Source organism: Gymnogyps californianus, chromosome 21 (genome assembly GCF_018139145.2).
Source record: "Gymnogyps californianus isolate 813 chromosome 21, ASM1813914v2, whole genome shotgun sequence".
Lineage (NCBI taxonomy): Eukaryota > Metazoa > Chordata > Aves > Accipitriformes > Cathartidae > Gymnogyps > Gymnogyps californianus.
Window position 1 is genome coordinate 8,353,399 of NC_059491.1, and position 22,470 is coordinate 8,375,868.

Here is a 22,470-nt window from a genome sequence, read left to right on the forward strand (position 1 = left end):
TCACCCTCTGTCCCGCACCCCGATGTAGAGCGAGAGCGTTTTGGTGCAAAAACACAGAGATTTGGAGTCTTCCTGCGTTACCGGACACCTCAGCAGTGGCGGAGTCAGAGGGGGGGGCCGCCGGAGCCGGCTTTGCCCTTTTTACGCTTGGTGGTGGTGGTGGTGGTCGGCGGGGCCAAGGCCAGGGCCTGGAGGCGGAAGGGCCGTGGCATGGCGGAGGCGCCGCTCGGAGCCCCCTCCGGCCCCGGGGGAGCTGAAAGAGGAGAAGAAGGGGCGGCGGTGGGCATCCGTCCTCGCAGGACGCCAAAAAACAGGCCTCGGCCTGCGAAAAATCCCTGGTGAGGTCGAGGGAGCCGAGCCGAAAAAGCGCTGCCTCCGGGAAGGGGAAAGGAAAAAAAAAAAAAGAAGTGAGGAAGAGGAAGGTGAATGCCGGCAACCTCCGGGAAAAGGCGGGTTTACCTCGGGTCTCAGTTGCGTCGGGACGGAGGATCCGGCTGGCTCGCCGGGATCGGAAGTAGTTGCTGGCGATGGTCTCGCTGTCGCTCCTGTTCAGCACCAGTTTGTAGCGGTCTTCCTCGGGCTGGAAGCGGAAAAGGCCGTCAGCAACGCCGGGCTCTGCGCTAGCCCTCGGGTTACGGCTTAGAAATATGGCAAAAAAAGAAAAATGGGTAAAATAGGATAGAAAAGGGAGAAGCGCAGCATACCGTTAGCTCTCCGCTCTCGGCTGAAGGGCTCTTTCGGGCAGGTTTGGGCTGTGGCAGGGCTGGAACTGCTGTGAGAAGAGACAGGCATTAAAAGGTCGTCGTCTCTAATTAACGCTCTCCCGACTGCACTCCCCGCTCCCCAACACCGCTCCGGTCACCGGGGCTCACAGAGATTCCCGAAGGATCCGTACGGCGCTTCGCGTTAGATGACGTTATTATTCAAACTTTCTAGGCAAAACTTTCTGTACGCGGAAGATTTTTACCAGCCGGCGCAGCCCAAACGCGATCTGCCGAGCCCGGAAGCAGCCACGCGCCGGCGGCACCATCGAAACGCTCCTCTTACCTGCGGGCAGGCGGGTTTTTTGAATGACGGGCTCTGGAATTTTCCAGCAGCCGGTTTCCTCATCCCAGACGGATTCGCGCTTGATCTTCTCCAGATTGCTGTAGTTGCAGTCACGCCGGACGAGGGACTGCACCTGATCCAGCAGCTGCTGGAAGAGCATCAGGTCTCGCTCCAGGCGGCGGATGGTGCCGAGGTAATCGATCTTTTCCAGCTCAAACTCCGACTGCAGATCTTTGATCTCGGTCTCGGCAGCCCGCAGCTGGGACATAAAACCAAAATAAGTCGTTGGGATTATAAAGGAGAGGTCCCGACGGTTACTGCGAGTCCAGGAATTTGTCAGGGGAAGGGTTGGAAAGACACACACAAAAGCTTCGGTATTTGGGAAGATTTCTAATTTATAGTTAAGAATTAGGATGAGATTTGTGTGGAGAGATTATTCCACGTCTGTTTTAATGAAAGATTTCTTGCGTTTCTCCAAGGTGCCGAGTCTTTGAACGGACCTTAAGTTAATCTTACTAGTGTGGTCTGCGTCCAGTGCTAACGGACTCTTGGGAGTCCCTAACTTCCATGAAAAAGGTGCGATATTTCTTTGATAACCTAAATACAGAAATAAAGCAAGTTCTTAACGTGGAGATTTAGGACTGTGCGCACACACAGATTTTTTGGAAGCTCCTCTGATTCTGCCTCATCACAGCAAAACTGATTTTCAAGTGTGCCTAAAATTTAAAGAGCATTGCTTTTATTTTTTTTTTTTAATTTTTTTTTTTTCACCCAGAAAACTTTTCCCGGTGTAATTTCTTCCTGGAACCCAGATGAGAGATCTGGGGTGATCCGAACTGGAGGAAGCTGTGCAATAGATTGCGTAGGTCAGTAGAGGGAGTCGCATCCTCTCCCATCACCAGACACGATCCTCCAGCCACCCTGCTGCACAGCAAGGAAACCGGCCTTTAAAACAGGTGAGGTTTTGGGTTTCAACAAATTAATTCACCGCCCTGAGGGCTGCTGCATCTGATATTTCATAAAAATATATGCAAACAACCTTATAGGTACCAATGCAGGCATGTTTATGAAATGTTTTGCGCAGCCAGAGTCATGCTCTGAACATACTGCCCTAAAACACTTCCGTAATCTAAAAAATGGGTACGCAGAGGAGGAAAGAGATGCTCCCTAACTCTTCAGCAGGGACGGCAGGGAGCTGCTCACCTTTTTCTGCATCTTCTCCAGAAGCTTGCTCTTGGCTCGAACCTCCTCCTGGATGGAGTCGTAGACGTTAAGCAGAACCCAGTCGCTGCTGTCCTCGTTAGATTGCTGCAGCGCGGCCACCAGCTGCATCCTCCGCTCGTCCGCGTATTTTTTCCGGCGTCTATGTTTTTCTTTGAGGTCCTTGTTTTTAGCCTGTTCCCCCCCTACCACTTGTCGCTCGAGCATCCGCAGCCTGGAAAAGGCAAACGCTTCTCTTAGCTCAGCAGTACAAAGAACCGTCTGCGTAAGCGTGGAGGCTGCACGTCCTTACCTGAACGACGTTTGGGAAGACACGGTACAGAAAATAGTGATTTCTGATGAGATTTGCTGCCCTGAGTAATGACGGCAAATTCTACTTTTGTTAACAGTTTCTGTCATAGATACTCCTGTGGACCCAAGGCAAAGTGCGTGAGTACCTTTGTCAACAAGTATGCCCGGAAATCTGTACCTACGCTCACAGAATTCTTTTTAAAAACCCTGTTTTGTGGAATTTATCCCTAAATTCTTATTGAAATATATAATTGAATATATTATTTCAATTCTTACTTCTCGTTTTGAAAGACTCTCAAAGCAAGCGCACAAGGTGCCAAAATTACACAAACGAATATTCTAAATGGTGGACATGGGAGTGGTGTGGCTGGAAGCCACAGTACGGTTTCCTTTTTGGGGCAGTATCAGCCAGGGTTGATGACTTGGGCGACCTCAGCGTCGCCGCTTGAGCGCAGGCACGGACCCACGTTTGAAATCAAGCTCGTCTCACGTCCACGCCGCGCAGCCCCGTACGCTCCGACACAGAAATAAAGCCGTGCTCCAGAGCCGTTCTCATTGTCTGCAGCAGAGCAGATAGCTCAGGTTGGCCAGCGCTGGCTCAAATTGAACAAAATCCCACTGCTGATAAAACCTCCGCTGATAATAGCCTCTTAATTATCTTCAAACCCATCCGAAAGAGCTCGTTTTCCACCAGAGATGACCTGCTATGCTACTTTACTGCACTTGCCAGTGCCTTCGGTTTCGTTTGCTTAATGCGCGATTGAATCCTTGCTCTGCTCGGTGAGTATCAGAGATCTCACGGCCGTCCTGATGCGTAAAGCTCTTAACAGGCGGCTTTGAAAATCCCCATGCCTGCGGAACCAAACCCTCCTGCCTAATCTGCAGAGAACTTTGATTTTAACAACGTAATTACAAGAGCATTTTTCGCTTGTTTGTCACAAAAAGGACCGCTGCAATAGGACTATTAAGATTCGATATGTAGTCAAAACAAATGGTTTCTTTGGAGACCTCTCCATTAATAGACAGAATTGCCCGCAAATTACAGACACTGCTATTCTAGATTTCTTAACAGCTCCTTTTTTAGCTGGGAGAGGCCCAACAGAGCGAGCGTGCGCCACAGGAGCTCACAGTAAAGCTGAAAGACTGGTTAAAAAACACAAGAATCAAACTCTATCATCCACAATATATCTTGTGTTGAGCACTTCTAATTTTAATATAATTCCACGCAACGGAGTAAAAGACAGAAATCAGCAGAATTTTCTTAAAGTGTGTATTTCTGAAACAGCACTAAACCCCCATATTATTTCAATATGTTATGTCCTACTCAGACTAAAGGAATTCTCTCAAGACGGCTCCTTGCCTGGAGGAAAACCTTCAAGACAGGATGCCTCCGAGACGGGCCAAGCGTGAGTCTCGAGCCTGCACCCCTCACATCCCAGCCCTGTGTTCCAGGCCCTGGGTCTAACGCTGCCCCTAAAATGTGATTATTGGGAAATTTTGATGTCAGTTCTGGCTGACGTCTTGCAAACATTGTCAGATCCGTGAGTTAGAGGCAAAAGCAACCTCAGTGACAAGGGAGAGTCGTGGAGGACGCACTGTCCTCCATCCACACGCACAGCGAGCAGCAGGACGGCCTGCTGCCTGACTTGTGCTGATGCGAGAGGGCTCCAAGTGCTCTTCAAGAAGCTTTTTTCAAGAGGAAAAGGAGGCCGCCTCCATAACCTGTTTGGGCACTTAAGCTCTGTCTGCGACCGCCAGACTCAACTCTATAAACTCCTCATAAATTACACCTGCAGAAAGCCAGAGAGGGAAGAGACTTCCCTGCCTACAGATCTAGGCAGGATTTGTTATCCGGAAAGCATGCTTTTTTGCATCCACATCTCCTGACACAGACATCTCCGGATTTTTCTCTCATAATTCTGGCACTTGGCATCATCGCACGCTGCAGCTAACAGCTATTTATCTGCCCAAATAGGACAGTTAATTTTGGGGTAAAGAATACGCGTCTGCCTAGTTTTGTGCTGCACTGAACTGACAGCTGAAGCTCGACAGTTGTAATATCATGGAAGAACAGGGTCGCTTCTTGCCTGCGTGTGTTGTAAGCAATGCCCAGGAGGCAGTTAACAGGAGCAGCGTAGTCACTGACCTGGCGAGCACCCGCTGCTGGTCTGCAGGCAATGAAATCCCCTCAGCAGTGACAGCCACCTCCGCTCCAGCACTCCCCCCGCTCATACCACCAGCGTCTTGGACAGTCCGAGGCGCTGCTGGGTCCTGAGGACAAGAGGAAACCAAAAGCCACAGCTCTGAAAAGACGCAATGCGAGTACTGGGATAGATGAAGCACGACGCTACCCGCTTGGGTTTATTCAGCACGGGGGGGGCTAAAGTAGGCTGAAGGGTACCTGGGCTGACGTTGGTTCTTCATCTGCTGCAGCAACAGAGTCTTCAGGCAAAGGTGTCTCGCCAGGAGTAGTTTCAGTCCTCCTGGCAGCTGAAGAGTAAGAGAGGAAATACCCACCATGTAAGCAAGAAGCTCTGCAAAACTAGAGCATAAATCTGTGAAAACATCACACAGAGTCTTCACCAAAAGCAAAAAACTATGTGTCTGGAAGGAAAAGGTCTGTTATTTACGCTGGTCAGTAAAAGCCATCAAAGACTCAGAGGGTGTATCAGGTAAGGAATGCAGATTTTACAGTGCTGGGAGAGCCTGGGTGCTCATGTTTGCACAGGGATAATCTGTTTTGGAGGCTGGGGGGGGTGCATGTTTCTAATCAGAGGGAGGGAAAAAAGACCCTCTCACCTTAGAAAGTGATAGCATCAAAAATGAAGAATATAGGTTCAAAAATTAATATTGGGCAATAAGTGCTGTACAAGCACATTGCAAAACATGCTCTGAGGCACTGCGGAAGTATAAATGAAAAGCGGTGATGAAGAGGATAGCTGGCAACAATTTAGAGGTGTGTGAGAGGAATATCCACCCTCCAGCAAAGCGATGGTGTTGATAATCCACCGGGAAACCGAGGGCTACATCACATTTGCATGCGATGCGAAAGACTGCCGCAGCCACCCTCGTCTCGGGCGTGTGAGTTGCGCAAAGCTAATCGGATCAAGACAGAGCAGCGCCTGCCGAGACCAGTCATCTCTGCAGCTCAGACCTCTGCTCGAGAGAAACGCTGCCCTAAGTCAGAAGAAACTCACAGCTACGTGGGTAAAAATCGCATTTCATTGCCTCAAGGCTTACAGGGTAGGGCCAGGCTGGTCCTGACAGGGAAAAGAAGTCAGGGAAATAGGGAAGAGGACAAAGCTGGGACAGAGAGTCTCATGAGTGGCCCAGGAGAGCCGGAGTTACCGCTCCTGCTGTCGATAAGGAAGGGTTGAGAGCAGGGACTGCTGTTGCTGCCAGGCAGCGCTTGCTGCAGTAGCAGTCGCTGCCACTTTAAAGGTTGCAGTGGCTGCCACGAATGTGACTTTGCAAAAACAGTCTGTGTCCGCTCGTGCCTAAAGCATGAGGGAACCCTCAGCCTGCGCTGCGCGCCCTCCACACCTGCTTGCTTCCTGAGGTTCTCCTCAAGAGCAGACAGCTCAAGATCGTAGTGATTCCTCAGGCTACTGATGTCCTCTTCGAGGCGGGCACGGGACGCCTGCTCCGCTTCGTAGCTGGCCTTTAGTTGGGCCAGCCTCTCTTCGTACTCCTGAAAGGCAGAGCAGACAGCCTGACGCAACAGCCCTGCTCCTGACTGTACACAAGGTCACAGCTAGGCCCATTCCAGGTCACATCTTACGTCCACTCCAATAAGACTTTACCATCCTGTATTCATTGACTTTTTCTGTGATTTAAGTCGACACAGTATTGACGGAAGGTGACTAGTTAGCCCTAGAAACCGCTATCTTGGGCGGATGTGGTGCCCTGGAAGGAGCTTTGTAAAGAGCAAGGGAAGAGTTTTATTTCCTTCTGGCCCCCAACTCCTCATTCTTCCTCCTGGCTCCATATCCCCTCTTTATGTTCATCCTTGTACTGCTCCTCACATCTTTGACTACTGCTTTCCTCCCCGCTATTTCTCCCTCCTCTGACAGGAGGAATCTAAGTTTCACATGTAGTTACTTCAAAAATTCTTCTTGGGAATCCATTCCAATTCATCTCCAGAGAGGTGGGAACAACGCAGAGAGAAAGGGGCATTGTAAATAAGGCCTCCATCAACACACGTTCTGTCTGTAGGAAAAGCCCAAGGACCAAAAAATAGGAAGGGAAGTGTTCTGAAAGGCTGAACCACACAGCCTGACACCATATTTGTAATGATTACTATAAAAACGCACAAGCCCTGGTCAAACACATTACGGGATACCCCCTCCTGACTTACTTCTCTGATCAGCTGCTTCTCTGCTTCAAGATCTAACTGGGGTTTGAGGAGAGGAGCTGGCTTTGCTGCCAGGTGAGCAGTCTCAGCAGGTAGAAGGCCTGCAAAGCAAAGCAGAAATAAAAATCACTCACAATTACTGGGTGGGATTGTCTGTAGAATGCCTGGAAACAGAACAAAGCACCTGGCTGCCAGCAAATCCTTTAAGCTACGCTCGTGTGCCAGCATCTGTGCTGCCAAAACGCCCACTGACCTGGGACTCCATAGGTGTGGGGAGAGAAGGAGTCAGTGCTGAGCAGAGGGGGAGGAGGTTTAAGCTTCAGGTATACGAAAGCAAATATAAATCCAATCTCTTTCACAGAATAACAGCAGACTTGTTTTCAGGGCTACGCTAACAGATTTGGAAGATAAAAGACACTGGGAAGGAGATGAAAGGTGCAAGGAAATGGCCGCCTTTCTTCACAGCTGTTTCTGAAAGGTGGCAGAAAGGGGAAAAAAAAACCCCACCTTACAGCCTTATTCTCTGCTGAAAGTTGCCCTTTTTTAGGGGATAATTCTCAAAAGGTGACCAGCTCCCTAAAGACCGCTCTTACCCATTCGCTCCCACATTTGCTATTCCTACTTCATAGCAAAGAGCGAGTCTGCTGAGGCTGGGCTGAATCCTCAAAGAGAGGACAGTGCTGCTCTCCGTAAGCAGTGCCATCAGCAGGGCAAAACTTTTCTTGTAGTGTCAAAAATTCACAGTGTAGGAGAACAGGGGCTGAATGCTAAATTTGAAAACATATATATATATTTAATAAAGAATTTTACATTATTATTATTTCTTTTGCAGCTCATTTTTGCTCTGCCAGCCGAAACCTCTCTTCTGTGACTGACCAAATTCTAGCCAAAATGACCAAGAAGAATCAAGGATTTGAATCACATCAGCATTTTCTAACAGAATTTGTCATAATTGAAAACTAGGGAAAATACTGGATGATTGAGATGGTCTTTACCAGTGGAGTAAGGTCAGTTTGGCAACAGTGAAGGAAAGGCACGTTACCAAAATGGTTCCTCCAACAAGTAAGGGAGAGGTTGAGGTGAAATCCAGTGAGCATTTTACATGTAAAACCCACATTTTTCTGTCGAAGATAAAACATCTCTGGAGCCACTAAGGGCTCTCCTACCTGACAAGTTATTTGCGCTCATCTGTTCAGCTAGAATGGCCTTCAGCTTCTTAATCTCCTCCTGATACTCCCTCAGCAGAGCATCCTTGGGGTCCTCGTTGACACAGGGCTTGTTCTTGATGTTTTTCGCTCGATTAGCGTAGCGCAAAGTACTGAGGCTTTCATCATAGTTGTTATCAGCCGGAGATAAGCACGCTACCATCAGGGTCTTGGTATTCCCTCCGAGGGAGTCTTGCAGCAGCCTGGTCAGCTTTGAGTCGCGGTAGGGGATATGCTTACACCTGCCGTCGACCAGGGCTGAGATGACGTTGCCCAGAGCTGAGAGGGAGAGGTTGATTTTGGTGGCCTCTTTGAGCCGCTCCCCTGTGGCTCCAGTTTTTGACTGTCTCTCGCTTCCTGCCAGATCCACTAAATTGAGTTTTGCGGCCCTAAGGTGGTCCTGCCCTCGCTCATCTGCACGAAAATAATTCCAGGTTAGGCTCCTCTTAAGAGGAAGCATCTTAACAGTCAAGAAACAGGACTCTCTTGGCATTACGTTCCAGTTCAAGCCCTGTTCTTTGTCTGCATTTGGGCCCTGACTCCCTTCAGTAAATAAATATCTACTTAATCTTAGAACTACATGTTTTAGTGCTTTCCTGAACAGGATCCTGCACAGTAAAAATTCATGCCCATTCTTACTCTCCCAGTGAGCTCTGAACACACACACACACACACACACACACACACCCTCCACATATTTCCACAGTGTTTAGAATTTCATGCAAAACCCTCTGCAAGTAACAAGGTCAGACCATGAGTTTATACAACTTTTTTCCTCCTCAGATTGTTTCATGCAGTTAAACAACGTCTGACAATTGGAGAGAAAGAAGGGAGGAAGCACGAAATGAGGAGTCAACCGGCAGCAACTGGAACAGGGCTAGTTGGAGAGCACAGGCAAAAGAGCAGGCTCCCTGAATGCCCACGTGAGGTGGGGAGACAGGCAGGAAGGTTACCTCTACAGACTACTGCGGAAAGGCTGGAGTAGACACTACGTTGGGAAACAGTTTTTCCATGAACTCCCAAACTACAGCTTTTCTCAAAACTGGAATCCAACCTACGCTAATCAATGGACGTATTCAAGAGGTTTCTTGCTGTGCTTCAAAAGAAAAAGCATATCCTGTCAGATACCATCAAGGTCCACCATCTGGCTCAAATGTTCAAGAAGCCCAGCAGATCTCCCCTCTCGCCCAGATAGCTGTAAAACTGCGCCGTGACTCAACACACAGGCACGCTCGGCGGCATCTGTTCCTCCTCAACTCATGACATTCTCAGTGAGAAAGTAAAATGAAGGAACGCAGGCAAGAAACAGGAAAACTGCAAGAAATGGGGACTGCAATCAGCCCAAACTACCCAGGTGAGGAGACGGATCTCAGCGAGTGAGGAGTCAGACCCAGTGAGCTGGTGCCATTCCCATCGTAACGCTTTAAGGCAAGAGAAGATGGGAGCTGAAGTTAACAGCTAGCTCCCCAGCTACCTGGACACACACCTCACGCATATAATATCTGCTTCCTGACCTGCATTTTGAGGCCGGATTAACGTGATGACAAAAATCCCCTGTAAATAAGAGAGTGTGCATTCGGTCGCTTTAGGAGCCCCTCGGTTTTGCTGGCTACTTAACTTTCCTAGTCTCATGCAGAGCAAAGAGTTGGACACACATTCCCAAATCACAGACTACTGTCCTAAGCGCTGGAGCACACTCTTGGATGCCCACGTCCCAATCATCCCTCCCAATTACAATCCAAGTTCAAGGGAAGAGCTCCTTTAGCACTCCAAGCAAAAAGAACATCAAGGTTTTAACCGAGTCCACCCTTTTCCAGACAGACTTCTACAAAACCTAGCCTTCAGCTTAGGCAGAGTTAAGCTTTACAGCTGTGGACAATAACTAAACATGAGCAATGAATAATATGATGCACGGTGGAAAGTTAAAAGTTCACAGGTAAACAAAAAAATCTAAAATCTATTGCCCCAGGATATTTCCCCAGTTACAGCAACAGATCGTTAACTGTGGAACTTAACGTTTGCTGCAGAGCAAACTTGTTGTTTCACTCCAGATCTTTCTGGCGTGTCAAGACATGGGAGAATTGTGGAAAAAAAAAACAAACAGATGGAGCTTAAATAGAGCACCCTCTCACTATCCTTTCTGAGAGCTGGGGTGAGTGGACAGTCACAAAAAGTATGTTTTCTAACCCTTTCCCTCCTTCCCCCAGTTTATGTAAACACTGACAGGCAATTAAAAAGCTGTTTTGGTTCCTGCGAGTCCTTTTATCCACGGAGGCTGTTTGTCTCAAATCGAGGAGCTTAGCGGTTTAGTTTCCATGGTGTAACAAGGTCCCCAGACTCTTGCTAAAATGTCTGCAGCAGCCCGAAAGTCTCGCCTGTCTAATTCTCGTACAGCCCATCGGCCAGTGCTGGTGGCATAAGCACTGGCCAAATCTACGTCTTTCTCATTAACTGATCAGTCCCTAAGCACAATGTACAGGAATAAAGCATCTGCTACTCTAAATACAGTAAAAATACTGATGGTAACTTGTGCACTTCGTACATCTGCAGCCAGAGAGCCCGGTATTTGCCATAATCCTACTCCTGAATCTAAACTGTTACTTTAAAGAGTCACTTTAGTCCACATAATTGCGAAGAGATCCTTTAAAATATCAACTGCCTGTAAATTATAATTTACAACAGGCTCAACTGGAAAATAAGTTTGAACTTCTCCATGCACCTCTTCATGAAGCCTAAAGATGTCAACATAAATACTAACTTCATTAACTGTTTCAATTAATGATTACCCTAGTAGAACCATCCAGTTATGGGGATTGTGCCAGAACCCTCAACTTTCTCCTCAAATATTCCAGCTGTCTTCCATTTAACTGCCAAAACTGCAAGTTTCCCCACCTGCCATCCCGTTCTGTGTAACAAGTTTTCAAAGCTTTAAATCAGAGAAATTGTTTCAGGCTAGATTAAGAGCCCTGCACCCATCTGGAACACAAAAGAGGAGTGTAAATACTTCTTTTTCCTTGTTAGGATTAAAGTTGGGATTTTACGGACCCATATAATGCAAGGATTAGCATCCACCAGCTGTGCTAATTGAGAAATTCCCAAAATCCCCCCCCATACCATTTTGGATAGAGGAAAATGAGGTACTGTCACCAACATCTGGAACCACAATTTAGGAAGACATTGTGTAACTTTCCCCATGGCTGAAACAGCTGAAGAAAACAAAGCCAAGCTGTTCACAGCCTCAGCCGGGGTCAAGGACTAGACAGAACATAGGAGACTAATTCCTTTCTTAGTCCCAGAAGAAACCCTTTCGAGGTCCGTGTTCAGACCCAGCGAGGCAGCTTTATCAGCTAAAGAAACGCCAGTGGAAATGAGATGCTCGAGAAAGGAAAATTAGTCATTAAAACATTATTAAGGGATTCTTTTATTCCATCTTAAAACCCAGATTAGCTGTTTGCTTAAAAGATGTGCCCCATGATTTAAGCTCAACGAAGGAATCGTTGGGTGAAGTGATCTGACTTGCATTGTAAAGGAGGTCAGACAAGACAGATAACGATATAAGTTTCTCCAGGCTGTACGATGTATGAACTCCAAGCCATTGTATGGGCTGTGAGATTTAGCACCCTTTGCTGGAAATAAAGGTTTTAGAAGATAAAGAAATGGAAGGAGAATTAAATATGTTCCCAGTTTGAGTGTAAGGCATTTCTCTCCCAAGGGGGAATCAAGGAAAAAAAAAGACTTTGAATACTCAGCCATTTCACACTGTGAAGAATGTCCATGTCAGGGCACAATTCTGATTTCTACTGGACCTAAAATCATTTAGGATCTACGTTTTGCTGTGGGGTGACTGGTCAGACCGCGCAGATTCTGCGCTCTGCTAGGCCCAGGCCTAACACAGGCCATCCAGCTACCTACCTACGGTGTAGATTTCCATATTGACAGTAAAGATGGAGTGGGAGCGGGAGGAGTCCTTATTCATGAGGGTGTAGCCCACCGCTCGGTTTCTCCAGCCTGTCTCCATGATCCGCTCGCACTGTACCACGCTGTGCACGGTGTGCAGAGAGAGCCCCTTCACGTACACCCCTTTCTCTGGGTGCTCCTTCAGCTGCAAACAGGGACAACGCAAGACAAGTTAGAACAAGACGCACCGAGACTGCGGGAAGGCACGCTGGAAGCTGTCCGGAGGGCTACGCGAGTTTTGCATGTGGAGAAATTAAACTGCAGTATGGCAAAAACATATCTGACCGCCACCAAAAAGCCTTAGTATTTCTGAAAGAGGAATAAAACGACACAAAAAGAGGGAGCCACGTTCATGGCTCTGCAGGCAAAAAGAATTAAAGTTAAAAGTTTGCCGATGGATTCAGACATCTCCCAGGCCACAAGAAACCCTGCTTCTCTGTGCTGAGCCGCCTTCTACCTCCCCTATTATTAAGCTGCATATTTTAAAAAAGAACTGAAATGTTTTTCACCTATTATGGCAAAGGCTCTAATATCTCTTCAGTCATAGGGAGCTTTTTTAAAATCAAAGCACAGATTCAATCGTCACGGATATCGTTACCGGTGCTTTGCTGAACCCCTCCGCTCTGAGAGGGCGTCTTGATCTCCCTGACAAAATTCCCAAAGTCACACCCATCACACACAGGCAGACTACAATAATTTTTCTCCAGATTAGCTCATTTTTAAGATGCTCTGAAATCCTATTCAGGCACCTGGGTAGAGACAGAGCGTTAAATACCTAACAGCATCTTTTCAGCAATTTATCAATCATGCAGAAGAAAAACTTCATACAGCATGCCAATAAATGATTGAAATGTTCAAAATCTTGATCAAACCTACATAAAAAATACAAAACAATCAAGAGATCCCTGTACTCCTACACCAGCCCCCTCTGAAGCTACCTCCACACTGGGAATTTTAAACGAGCTGAATTCATTTTCAACAGCTATGTTACGCCCCACATCTGCTGAGTTCATCACCAAAACTCTATCTTTATCCTGTCAGCTGGGATATCAAGATATGGTTGTCATGACTCGGTGTCACGGAGTGACAGATACCGTGTTTGGCAGTGTGACTTCCAAAGAAGAGCCTTAGATACTTTAGTGATGCACGCGCCGCAAGAAGCAATGTAAAATAGAGCGTTTGCTGTTAAAAAATCCGCACAGAACAGAGCAGAAGTGGCCGAAAACTAAACGAGGCAGGATTTTAGCCTTGTTCTAAAGTCGTGACTGCCTGGGATGAACCCAGTTACAGAATCACAGCCAGACTGTTCATACACTGTGACTTTTGCCTGTGCTACCAGGAGAACCCCGCAGTTGGCCCGGCTGTATTTGAGGGTGCTGCAGAGTCCCTGAGGAACAGGCAACCGAGGACATGGCTGTTTAACTCCACGACAGACTGGCGGGGGCATTTTCCTTGCAGAGCTCCATAAAACCTGCTCTTCACAGGGTTTCATGCTACGGGAGGCGATTGCGGGCTTTGGAGTCACCAAAGTCACTGACGTTGAAAGGCAAAGGAACAAAGAGAAATGGGATTTTGGAGGAGAACTGGGGGACACAGAAGAAAGCAGTGGGTCAGCCCGGGCTTTCTGTCTCCGCAGGACATGACTCCCGTAATTACTCGGCGGAGGCAGCAACAGGCAGTTGCTGCTGTCACCAGCGTGATGGTGTTACCCTGGAAACTGTTCTGCCCAACTCCTGCCCTCCCAGTGCCAACTGCGGTCGTCATGGAAACCGATGTCACTGCTGATGTGGAACAAAGGATGGGAAACTGCAGCAAGCGCCTTCCGAAACAGCCAGTTCCCTTCTCCTACCCTCCCTCTCGACACCACACAAAGCACCCTTGGAACGTGGAGCGGAGAGGGTTTTGCCTCCCTTAAAGCCAGGAGCCTCTTAAAAAAAAAAAAATCTGCCCCGTAAGGCAGTTTGGGTCTGTCACCATCTCGGCGCATCTGTGCGGCAGATGGTGCTAGTGCCTCGGTTTTCTTCACCAGGGCAGTCCTGCAGGGAAGTAAATTAGGACAGGAGATTTGCAGCTCCCTCCAGGCATACATGCAAAAAGAGCTGCAAAGCCACCGAGAGGTAAATTTTATAAAAATCAGCCCCTTGATTAGGATTTCAGGAAAGTTTCCCCTCCTGCGTTCCTGGAAACTGCCCGCCTTCCCCATGCGTTCCCATGGGGAGTACTATCTGCTGTGTCCCCTCAAAAAAGGATCAGCCTTTTTTGTTTTAGACAGATAATGAGATCATCCACAGCTACACTGGATCAGATTAAACATTTATAAGGCACAGAATCCTCCTGCTTTAGAGACAGTCGTGAGATGAAGAGGATTAGGAAGAAATTGCCCCATGAACACTTTATTCCATCCTCGTCCAGTAATTATTTTCACGCAGCTTCTGCTAAGCTACGGGCCGCTGTTAAGCGGGACACACGGGACATGTCTCTGACTGGATCCTGTTCGTTCTGCCACTAAACTTTCACTAAAGTCCCTCAAAATCTCCTCTTGGCTTCCATATTCATCACTATAACTTCATATTCTGGCGTTCAGCTTCTGACAGAGCGTATTATTGCACTTCTGCAAGACATTCATGATAACGCTTATCTGAGCAAATTAAAGCACTTCCTAATTAAGACACATTGACTCCGCCTCACCTCCAACTTCTGCTTGGTATCAGCTCCTAGAAGGTCTCGTATGTCTTCATTGTAAATCTCCAGGTAGGAAGCTCTCACCAAGAACTTGGCATTTTCAGCACACTGCACAAAACAGGAATGATTTTTGGGTAAGGTTCTCAAAATGAAGGCAAGTAGGCAGCCCACGTAGATCTTCAATGCCAGCTGGGTGCCAACCTCCCTTCAGCACTTCATCAAATCTCTCCTGGCATTTCATTCCCAGGTGTAACCACTCAACGCACTCGCTATAGGGACTTTCGGTCCTTAAACATCTCAAGTGCGAGTCCATAAAGTCAGCAGAGATGAGGGTGCAGCTCATCTGACTATATACAGGCCTCAGCTTTAGGATGAGAGGCAGCGTACCCAAAAGCCTGTCCCCATTCTTGCTCCCGCGTGCGATCGGCGCTCACTCCTCGGGGTACGACACAAAAAACATCTTTCTCGACGTCACGCAATCTTACAACGGGATCTCTTTCACATCGTTACACACCTACCTGTACGCTCTCAAAAATGTGTTCAAACGCCCTGGGTATTATGCCTTTCTGTGTGGAAGGATCCACGACTCCCTGCATGGTGAATGACTTCCCACTGCCAGTCTGGCCATAGGCAAATATGGTGCCGTTGTAGCCTTCCGTGACACCCTGGAAATGGAGGAAAACCAAATAAAATAGCCATTATCCTCACCCTTTGCATAACTGGAAATACGTTGTCCAGATTCAATCCCACCTCATAAAAGGTATTTTAACGGAAGAGCTGGAAGTAAACGTCAAACCACTGCTTGATCTTCACACGCCATCAGAGTATAATAATTAAAAAATGCATTCTGCTAGCATATAAATGATGGTTTTCTCTCAAAAATGGAAAACTTGAAGAAATGCAGGTGTTGAAAAGTGGAAGGGCAGTTGACAACGCTTAGAAGACCAGAATATTTTTGCCATAGAGCAGAAAAATCTTATGAAACCCAAAGAGACAACTAGAATGCTAGTTGATTGTAGGGTGGCCAAAAGGACGGTCTCTAGCTTAGAATAATTTTCTCTTGGAAAGCTGGCTGAAAGAAGGCCTCACTTTCACTTGTTCCTATTTCGGAGAAGCATGGTAGGAACAGAAGATACTTGGATTTCTTAAGGTTTAAAGAAAAAGAAATAATCTATTAACCTAATAATCTACTGTTTCAGACCCTGGTTGTTCTCCCAATCAGGAGCTTCCATCTTAAAATTATCACTGGCCATTTTATCCCTGTTTCTTCTTCTAACAAAGTTGGGGTTTTTTGGGGGGTTGGGGTTTTTTTGCTTAACTGGTTCCTTTCTCACACTAGCTGTTTACCATGCTGATGTGTTAGCAGGCAACAAACATATCCTCTCTCATTTTGCTAGTCTAAAACAGGCTGAGGTTCCCTGTCTTCTCCAAAGGTTTCTTGCTTGACAGTAAAAATGTCCCTAAAATCATCAGGAGTCTTGTTTGTCCCCCTTCTCCTCACATCACTTGCCACTGCAATTTCGGTCCAGCCACCATCTCTAGGGCCTGCTCAGGGCGGTTCATCTTTCATATAAACATCCGCCTAAAACAATTAAATGTAATTCTATCCTCAGCGCCCCGCTGGCTGCTGAAAAAGTTTTTTTTCTTCCCGATTTCCCAGCCTACTGCCAGCATGCTGTTTCGCCCTCCTCTGCACCCCAGGGTTGCAGCTAGAGGCTCTTGAAGCAGCCAACAGGGCTGTTTCTGTCCATAAATCAGTTCCACTTAGGGACCACCTACCCACATAAAACTCCTCAGCCCACATCCCAAGCTACGTGTTGGCTGCGTCCGGCTTGCTTTGGGCACCACTCACCTCCACGAGCGGGTAGGCAATCTCGTTGTAGATCTGTTCTGTGTTGTGCTCCTGGTAGTACGCCCCGTCAAAGGTGAACTGCTTCGGGGGCTCGCTGGTGGCAGCAGGGTTTTGGAGAAAGCACTGGCCCCGTGCGCTCTCCATGCTGACGACCGCCTTGCAGCCGAGAGCCTTCTCACGCTCGTTCATGGGCCGGCAGCGCACAATCACCTTCACCGCCTCCGAGGCCATTTTTCAAGGCCCAGCTCAACCCCACACGCACTCACTTGGTGGGGCTGGGGGGCATCGGGGCCTGGGTAGGCCTGTGGGAAGGCTGGGGCAAGCCTAACCCCAGGGCCTGCACCCCTCGGTGGGGTGGAGCACTCACCGCTTGCTGGGGGCACTGAGGGGAAGGACCCCCCCGGCAAGCAGGCATGAGGAAGGAGAGCCGGTGGGGCCACAAAATGGCTGGGGGAGAAGGAGAGACTAAGAAGGAAAAAAGCTTGGGAAGGATGAAGGGGGAGACTTGGGACAAGTCTGAGGGGGAACTAGGGCAGGCCGGGGGGAGGAAACCTCAGGGGAGGCTGTGGACAGGAAAGCCTGAGGGGAGGCTGTGGGCGGGAAAGCCTGAGGTAACTTTGGGGAGCTGGGACAAGCCCAAGGGGGACTGGGCGAGGGAAAACCTGAGGTAAACCTGTAGGTGTCGGGCAAGCCGGAGGGAAACCCGAGGCGAGCCGGGATGTGTGGAGGGAGCCCGGGTGCTGAGGAGAGCCCGGGCCGGGAGCTGAGGGGAGGCGGGAAGCGCCGACCGACCCACCGCGCATGCGCGCAGCGTCCCCACGCGGTTGCCACAGCGACGGAGCAGCGTCGCGCAAGGCCTCGCCCCTCGAGCCACGTGACTGCGGGCGGGCGGGCGCGCGCACGGCAGGGAGCGCGCGCGCGCGTGTGCAAGAGCGGGCGTGCATCGAAGCGCACGTGTGCAAGCGGGGGGGTGCACGAGGGCACGCGTGCGTGGGAGTGCAGGTGCATGGGGGCGTGAGCGTGCGATGGCATGTGTGCACAGCCGTGCCACTGCACGAGTCTGACGCCTGAGCGTGCCAGAGAGGGCGAGTGCATGGGTGTGCAACTGCACAAGTGCGTGAGAGTGCGACTGTAGCAGTGCATGAGGGTGCAAGAGCATGAGGGCTTGAGATGGGAAGTGCATGGGAGTGCAAGTGCATGCGAGTATGAGAGCGCAAGCACAAATGCATGGTGCAGTTGTGCAAGTGTGTGAGTGCACGTGGGTGTGAGTGCAAGTGCGAGTGCATGGTGCAATTATGCAAGTGTGTGCATGCACGAGAGCGCAAGTGCACGAGACTGCAGGTGCATGAGCGCAAGTGCATGAGGGTGCATGTGCACGAGAGCATGCAAGTGCATGCGCGCACGAGCGTGCATGCTTGCACGCAGCGCCGTGGTGGGGGAGTGGGAATAAAAGGCCGCCAGCAGACCTCTCCTCCGGTAGCACAAGAGCCATTTATTGCCGGAGGCGCGCCGTACAGCCCGCCGAGCGCGCGCGCAGCCCGCGGGAGGGGAATAAATAAGGCAGACGGCAGCGATTTAAAGCTAAGTGGGGATTTTGGGGGGTAGCCGTGCCCGAGCGGGGGCGGCCGGGCCTAACCCCACTCATGCTGCACCCCAATGGGGGCGGCGGGGGCCCAGGCGGCCTCCCCCCAGGCGCTGGCCCCGCCGCCGGGGTCCCGCTCCTCGTAGCCGGGGTTGCGACGGCCGGGGGCCAGGCGGCAGAAGCAGCTCCCCGGCGCCCCGGAATAGTGAGCCAGGAGAGCAGCCACGCTGGCGAACTCGGCGTTGGAGTGCTGCCGTCGGCACCGCCGGCGCGGGGAGAGAGGGGAGAGGTGAGCCCCCCGCTCGGCTGGAGGCTGCGGTGGCCGGCAGGCCTTGCCGGGATGCCCATGCACCCATGTGCTATGCACCTGTGCACCTGTGCACGCAGGCACCCATGCACCCCTGAATTGAATGCACCCATGCACCAAATAACTATGCACCCATGCACCAAACACACCCTTGTACTTGTGCACCATGCACCCACAAACCCAATGCACCCATGCACCAATGCAGGGGTACACACATGAATCACATACACTCATACACCCATGCATGCACGTACTGATGCACCCGTTACCTGTGCACTGTGCATCCACACACAGCTGCACCCTGTGCACTGATACACCCACAAGTCAAATGCACCCATGACCAGTGCACCCATGAATCAGACAGACTCACACCCGTGCCCCATGTACCCATGCGCAGATGCACTTGTGCACCCACGAATCAAATGTAATTGCACAGCAAAGCATGGATACACCCATGCACCCACACCCATTGCTACCTCTGTGCCATGCACTATGCACAGATGCACCCGTGCACCAATGCACCCATGCACCAACTCCCCTGTGCACCCATGCACAGATGCACCTGAGCACTGATGCAACCATGAAGCAAATGCCTCTGTGCACCCATGCACTTATGAAGCAAATGCACTTATACACCAGTGTACCCATGCACCAATGCACCCATACACCCGTGCACCGATGCAACCATGAAGCAAATGCACTTGTGTGCTGCTGTGTCAAATGCATGCACACACCAGTGCATCCATGCACCGATGCACCCATGCACTTGCACCATGTGTCAAATGGCACATACACACCAGTGCATCCATGCACTTATGCACCAATGCATCCATGTGTAGATGCACCAAACGACCGTATGCAGCGCATCAAATGCACGGATGCACCGGTGCACCGGTGCATCCACACACAGACGCACCGAATGCACTCATACCCCAGTGCATCCACGCACAGGCACGTCAAATGCACTTACCCAGGTACAACTGTGCACCGCTGCAACCACAAAGCAAATGCACCCGTGCACTCACGCATCAAATGCACTCACACACGATGCACCCGTGCCCCGCCGCCGCCGCGCAGCACCCTCACCTCCACGCAGAACCTGCCCTGGTGGGTCCTGAAGAGGCAATAAGGGACGACGCCGCAGGGCGCCCGCACCCACAGGCACCAGCGCTTGGCCAGGCCGGGCTCGGGGCGCAGGAGGAAGGCGCCGGGGACGTCCTGCCGCAGCAGCGCGATCCCGCCGTCCCTGGGGAGGAGGCAGCGGGTGGGCGCAGGGGAGGCTGGGGGGGGACGACGGCGAGGAGCGGGGTGCTCCCGCACGCTCACCTGGCGATGCCGGCGAAGGCCCACACGCTTTCGGCGAGGACGCTCTCGTTTTCGGGGAGGAAGGCCAAGCTCCTCGCCCCTTTGCTCTCCCATCCCGCCGCCGCTGCGGGAGCCCGTTAATCCCCTCTTTGCCCCCAAAACCCCACGAAATTGGGGCGACGTGCATCCCCCGTGCCTCAGTTTCCCCTCTGGCACTCACCGGCGTCGCGGGGCGGCTGGTGGAGCTGGCTCTCGCCCCCGCAGTCCCGGTAAGCCCCGAACGCAGGACTTTGCTGCGGATGGCTTTTTTGCGCACCAGAACCGGGGAGCAGTAGGGGTTCCCCGGACGCCAGGCGCCGGCTCTGCCCTCCGCCTCCGGCCGCCGCTCCTGGTGGGCAGAGGGGCTGTGAGGGGGGGGGGTTTGGGGATGCTTTTGGGGATGCTGCGCAAAATGGCGTGCAAGAAAAGGCCGTGCAAAACGGTGCGCGAGAAAAGACCGTGCGAAACGCTGTGCAAAAAAAATGCCCTGCAGAACGCCGTTTAAAACAGGCTGTGCAAAACACCGTGCGAGAAAAGGCTGTGCAGGGTGGGCCTTGCAAAATGCGCCGTGCAAAAACGTGCCGCGTAAAACGCCGTGCAAGAAAAGGCTGTGCAAAACGCTGGGTGTATACTGCTGTGCAAAGAAATGCTGTACAAAGAGGACGTGCAAGAAAATGCCATGCACAACACCATGCAAAAACGTGCTGTGCAATAATGCGCCATGCAAAATGCCCTGCGAGAAAAGGCTGTGCAAGAACTGCCAGGCAAAGTGCCGTGCAAATAAGGCCGTGCAAATACCGCTGTGCAAAAAAAACGGCCCTGCAAAAAGTGCCATGCACATACTGCTGTGAAACAAATGCTGTGCAAAGAAAAGGCCGTGCAAAAAAAGCCGTGCAAGGCACGATGCAAAAATGTGCTGTGCAAAAATGCGCCATGCAAAATGCCGTGCAAGAAAAGGCCGTGCAAAAATTTCCATGCATGCAAACACCATGCAAGCAAATGTTGTGCAAAGGCCCGTGGAGCAGCACCCAGCACCCTGACGGGGTGCACCTACCCCTGCACCCAGGGAGCCGAGGCCGGTGGGCGCGGGCAGGCGGCGGAAGGAGACGAGGGCGTTGACGTTGCGCGACACCTCCTCGGGGTTGAGCGGCTCCCGCAGCACCCCAGCCCCCGGGGGCTCCCCCTCGCCCGCCTGCTCCTCGGGGTGCGCCAGGAGGTAGCAGAGCTGGAAGGAGCGGCAGAGCAAGAGGTGCAGGGTCTGGACCTGGGGGAGGCAAAAGAAGCTGCGTGCAAATATTAAAAATAATAATAATGGTATTTTGGGGGGGGGGGGAGGGTGGGGGGGTGCTGGGCCACGCACCTCGCCCGGGAGCCCCACGAAGAGGTGGCAGAAGAGGCTGGTGGCGGGGCTGCGGGGATTGCGGGCCACGAAGGCGAACTGGCAGTCGGCGTGTCGCCACGTGCTGTACAGGATCCGGCGGAGAGCGTGCGCCATCAGCAGCGTCTGCGGGGACAAGACGGGGGGCGGGGGGTGTCACCAAGCACCCCTGGACCCCTGCCACGGGGTGCAAGCGATGCCGGGGTCACCCTTATTTGCACGGCAGGTTGCAACCCTATTTGCAAATGCAAAGCAGGTTCCCAAGCAAAAAGCAATGCTCAGAGGGGTGCACCCCCCCCCCCCCCAAACACCTTTCCAGCAGCACCCAGCCCCCCAGCACCCATGACCCCCTCCCCAGCACCTCTACCTCCCCGTCGGCGCTGTAGACCTTCAGCCCCTGCAAGCTGAACCTCAGCACCACCGACCTCCTCCTCGGGCAGTCCTGGCCGGGAGAGATACAGCGTTAGGGGGGTCCGGGTTGCGCCACCCGGGGGTTCCCCCCTTACTATTTGGGGTCCCCCCCCCATTTCCCAGCGAGGGGGAGCAGTGACGGATGCCCGACCTTCAGCGCCCGCAGCTGCTCCTCCAGCCGCCCCACTTGCTGCTGCAGGTCCAAGTCCTCCACCGCGAAGGAGCCCACATACTGGGGGGAGACGGGGGGGGGGGGGGGGCAAAAACCCACCCGTGTCAGCAACAACCCCCCCCAAGATGCTGCAATCGCCCCCCGCCCCGGGGCAACCGGACCTCCCCGAGATGATGGTTTGGGGGGTGACGGGGATGCACCCACATCCAAACCTCAGCTCAGGGTGCGTGTCCCCCCCCCCCCCGCCGTGGGTAAATCACCTCCGCCGGCTTGGTGATGCCCCGGGCTCGCTGCTGGGGGGCCGCAGGATCTGGCCCCCTCCCGTTGCCTGGCTTCTTCTTCATGGCAGCGGGGTTTCGGGGCGAAGGCTGGATCAGGATGGGGTTAAGCAGCGCCGGTGCCGCATCCGAATTATCCGGAGTCACCCAGGGTGTCGGTGCGGGAGCCCGGATCTGTCCCCTCAGTCACAGTCCCTGCGAGGAGGGACAGGACAGACGCAACCTGCCCCCGCTGTCCCCTGTTTCCAGCCCGCTGAGCCTCGGGGAGATGCTGCGGTCCCCGTACGGTGGTCTCCAAATCCTGACCCCAACGCCGATGTCCCCAAGTCCTGGCCCCGACGCAAGGGTCCTTCCATACTGGCTCCAATAAAAGGGTCCCCAAGTCCTGA

At 51.6% G+C, this 22,470-nt stretch overlaps 2 protein-coding genes across 2 annotated transcripts; both read right to left on the reverse strand.

Moving 5' to 3' along the window:
• Nucleotides 1–104: 104 nt before the first annotated feature.
• On the reverse strand, nucleotides 105–16,840 carry KIF17 (kinesin family member 17). The gene is made up of 14 exons (XM_050909671.1): nucleotides 16,610–16,840; nucleotides 15,276–15,422; nucleotides 14,764–14,865; nucleotides 12,031–12,220; nucleotides 8,080–8,532; nucleotides 6,917–7,014; nucleotides 6,103–6,250; nucleotides 4,961–5,049; nucleotides 4,706–4,830; nucleotides 2,251–2,482; nucleotides 1,048–1,306; nucleotides 705–772; nucleotides 460–580; nucleotides 105–253 (listed from the first exon to the last, which is right to left on the reverse strand). Exons 1-14 carry the CDS (start codon nucleotides 16,838–16,840, stop codon nucleotides 105–107), a joined length of 2,412 nt encoding a protein of 803 aa, XP_050765628.1.
• Nucleotides 16,841–18,081: 1,241 nt separating this feature from the next.
• On the reverse strand, nucleotides 18,082–22,470 carry SH2D5 (SH2 domain containing 5). Its single transcript, XM_050909483.1, is given in 11 exon segments — nucleotides 18,082–18,441; nucleotides 19,585–19,744; nucleotides 19,825–19,927; nucleotides 20,024–20,083; nucleotides 20,086–20,207; nucleotides 20,475–20,491; nucleotides 20,897–21,106; nucleotides 21,203–21,346; nucleotides 21,588–21,662; nucleotides 21,783–21,863; nucleotides 22,064–22,470. Coding segments are annotated over 11 exon segments (1,257 nt in total). The 5' UTR covers nucleotides 22,148–22,470; the 3' UTR covers nucleotides 18,082–18,240.

Excerpts from the sequence above, each read along its gene's own strand:
- KIF17 (XM_050909671.1), bottom strand. The coding sequence starts at position 16,840 with ATGGCCTCGGAGGCGGTGAAGGTGATTGTGCGCTGCCGGCCCATGAAC. Across the intron at positions 6,251-6,916 it reads AGAAGCAGCTGATCAGAGAA|GAGTACGAAGAGAGGCTGGC; the intron begins GTAAGTCAGGAG and ends TCTGCCTTTCAG. Across the intron at positions 2,483-4,705 it reads CAGCAGCGGGTGCTCGCCAG|GCTGCGGATGCTCGAGCGAC; the intron begins GTCAGTGACTAC and ends TGCCTTTTCCAG.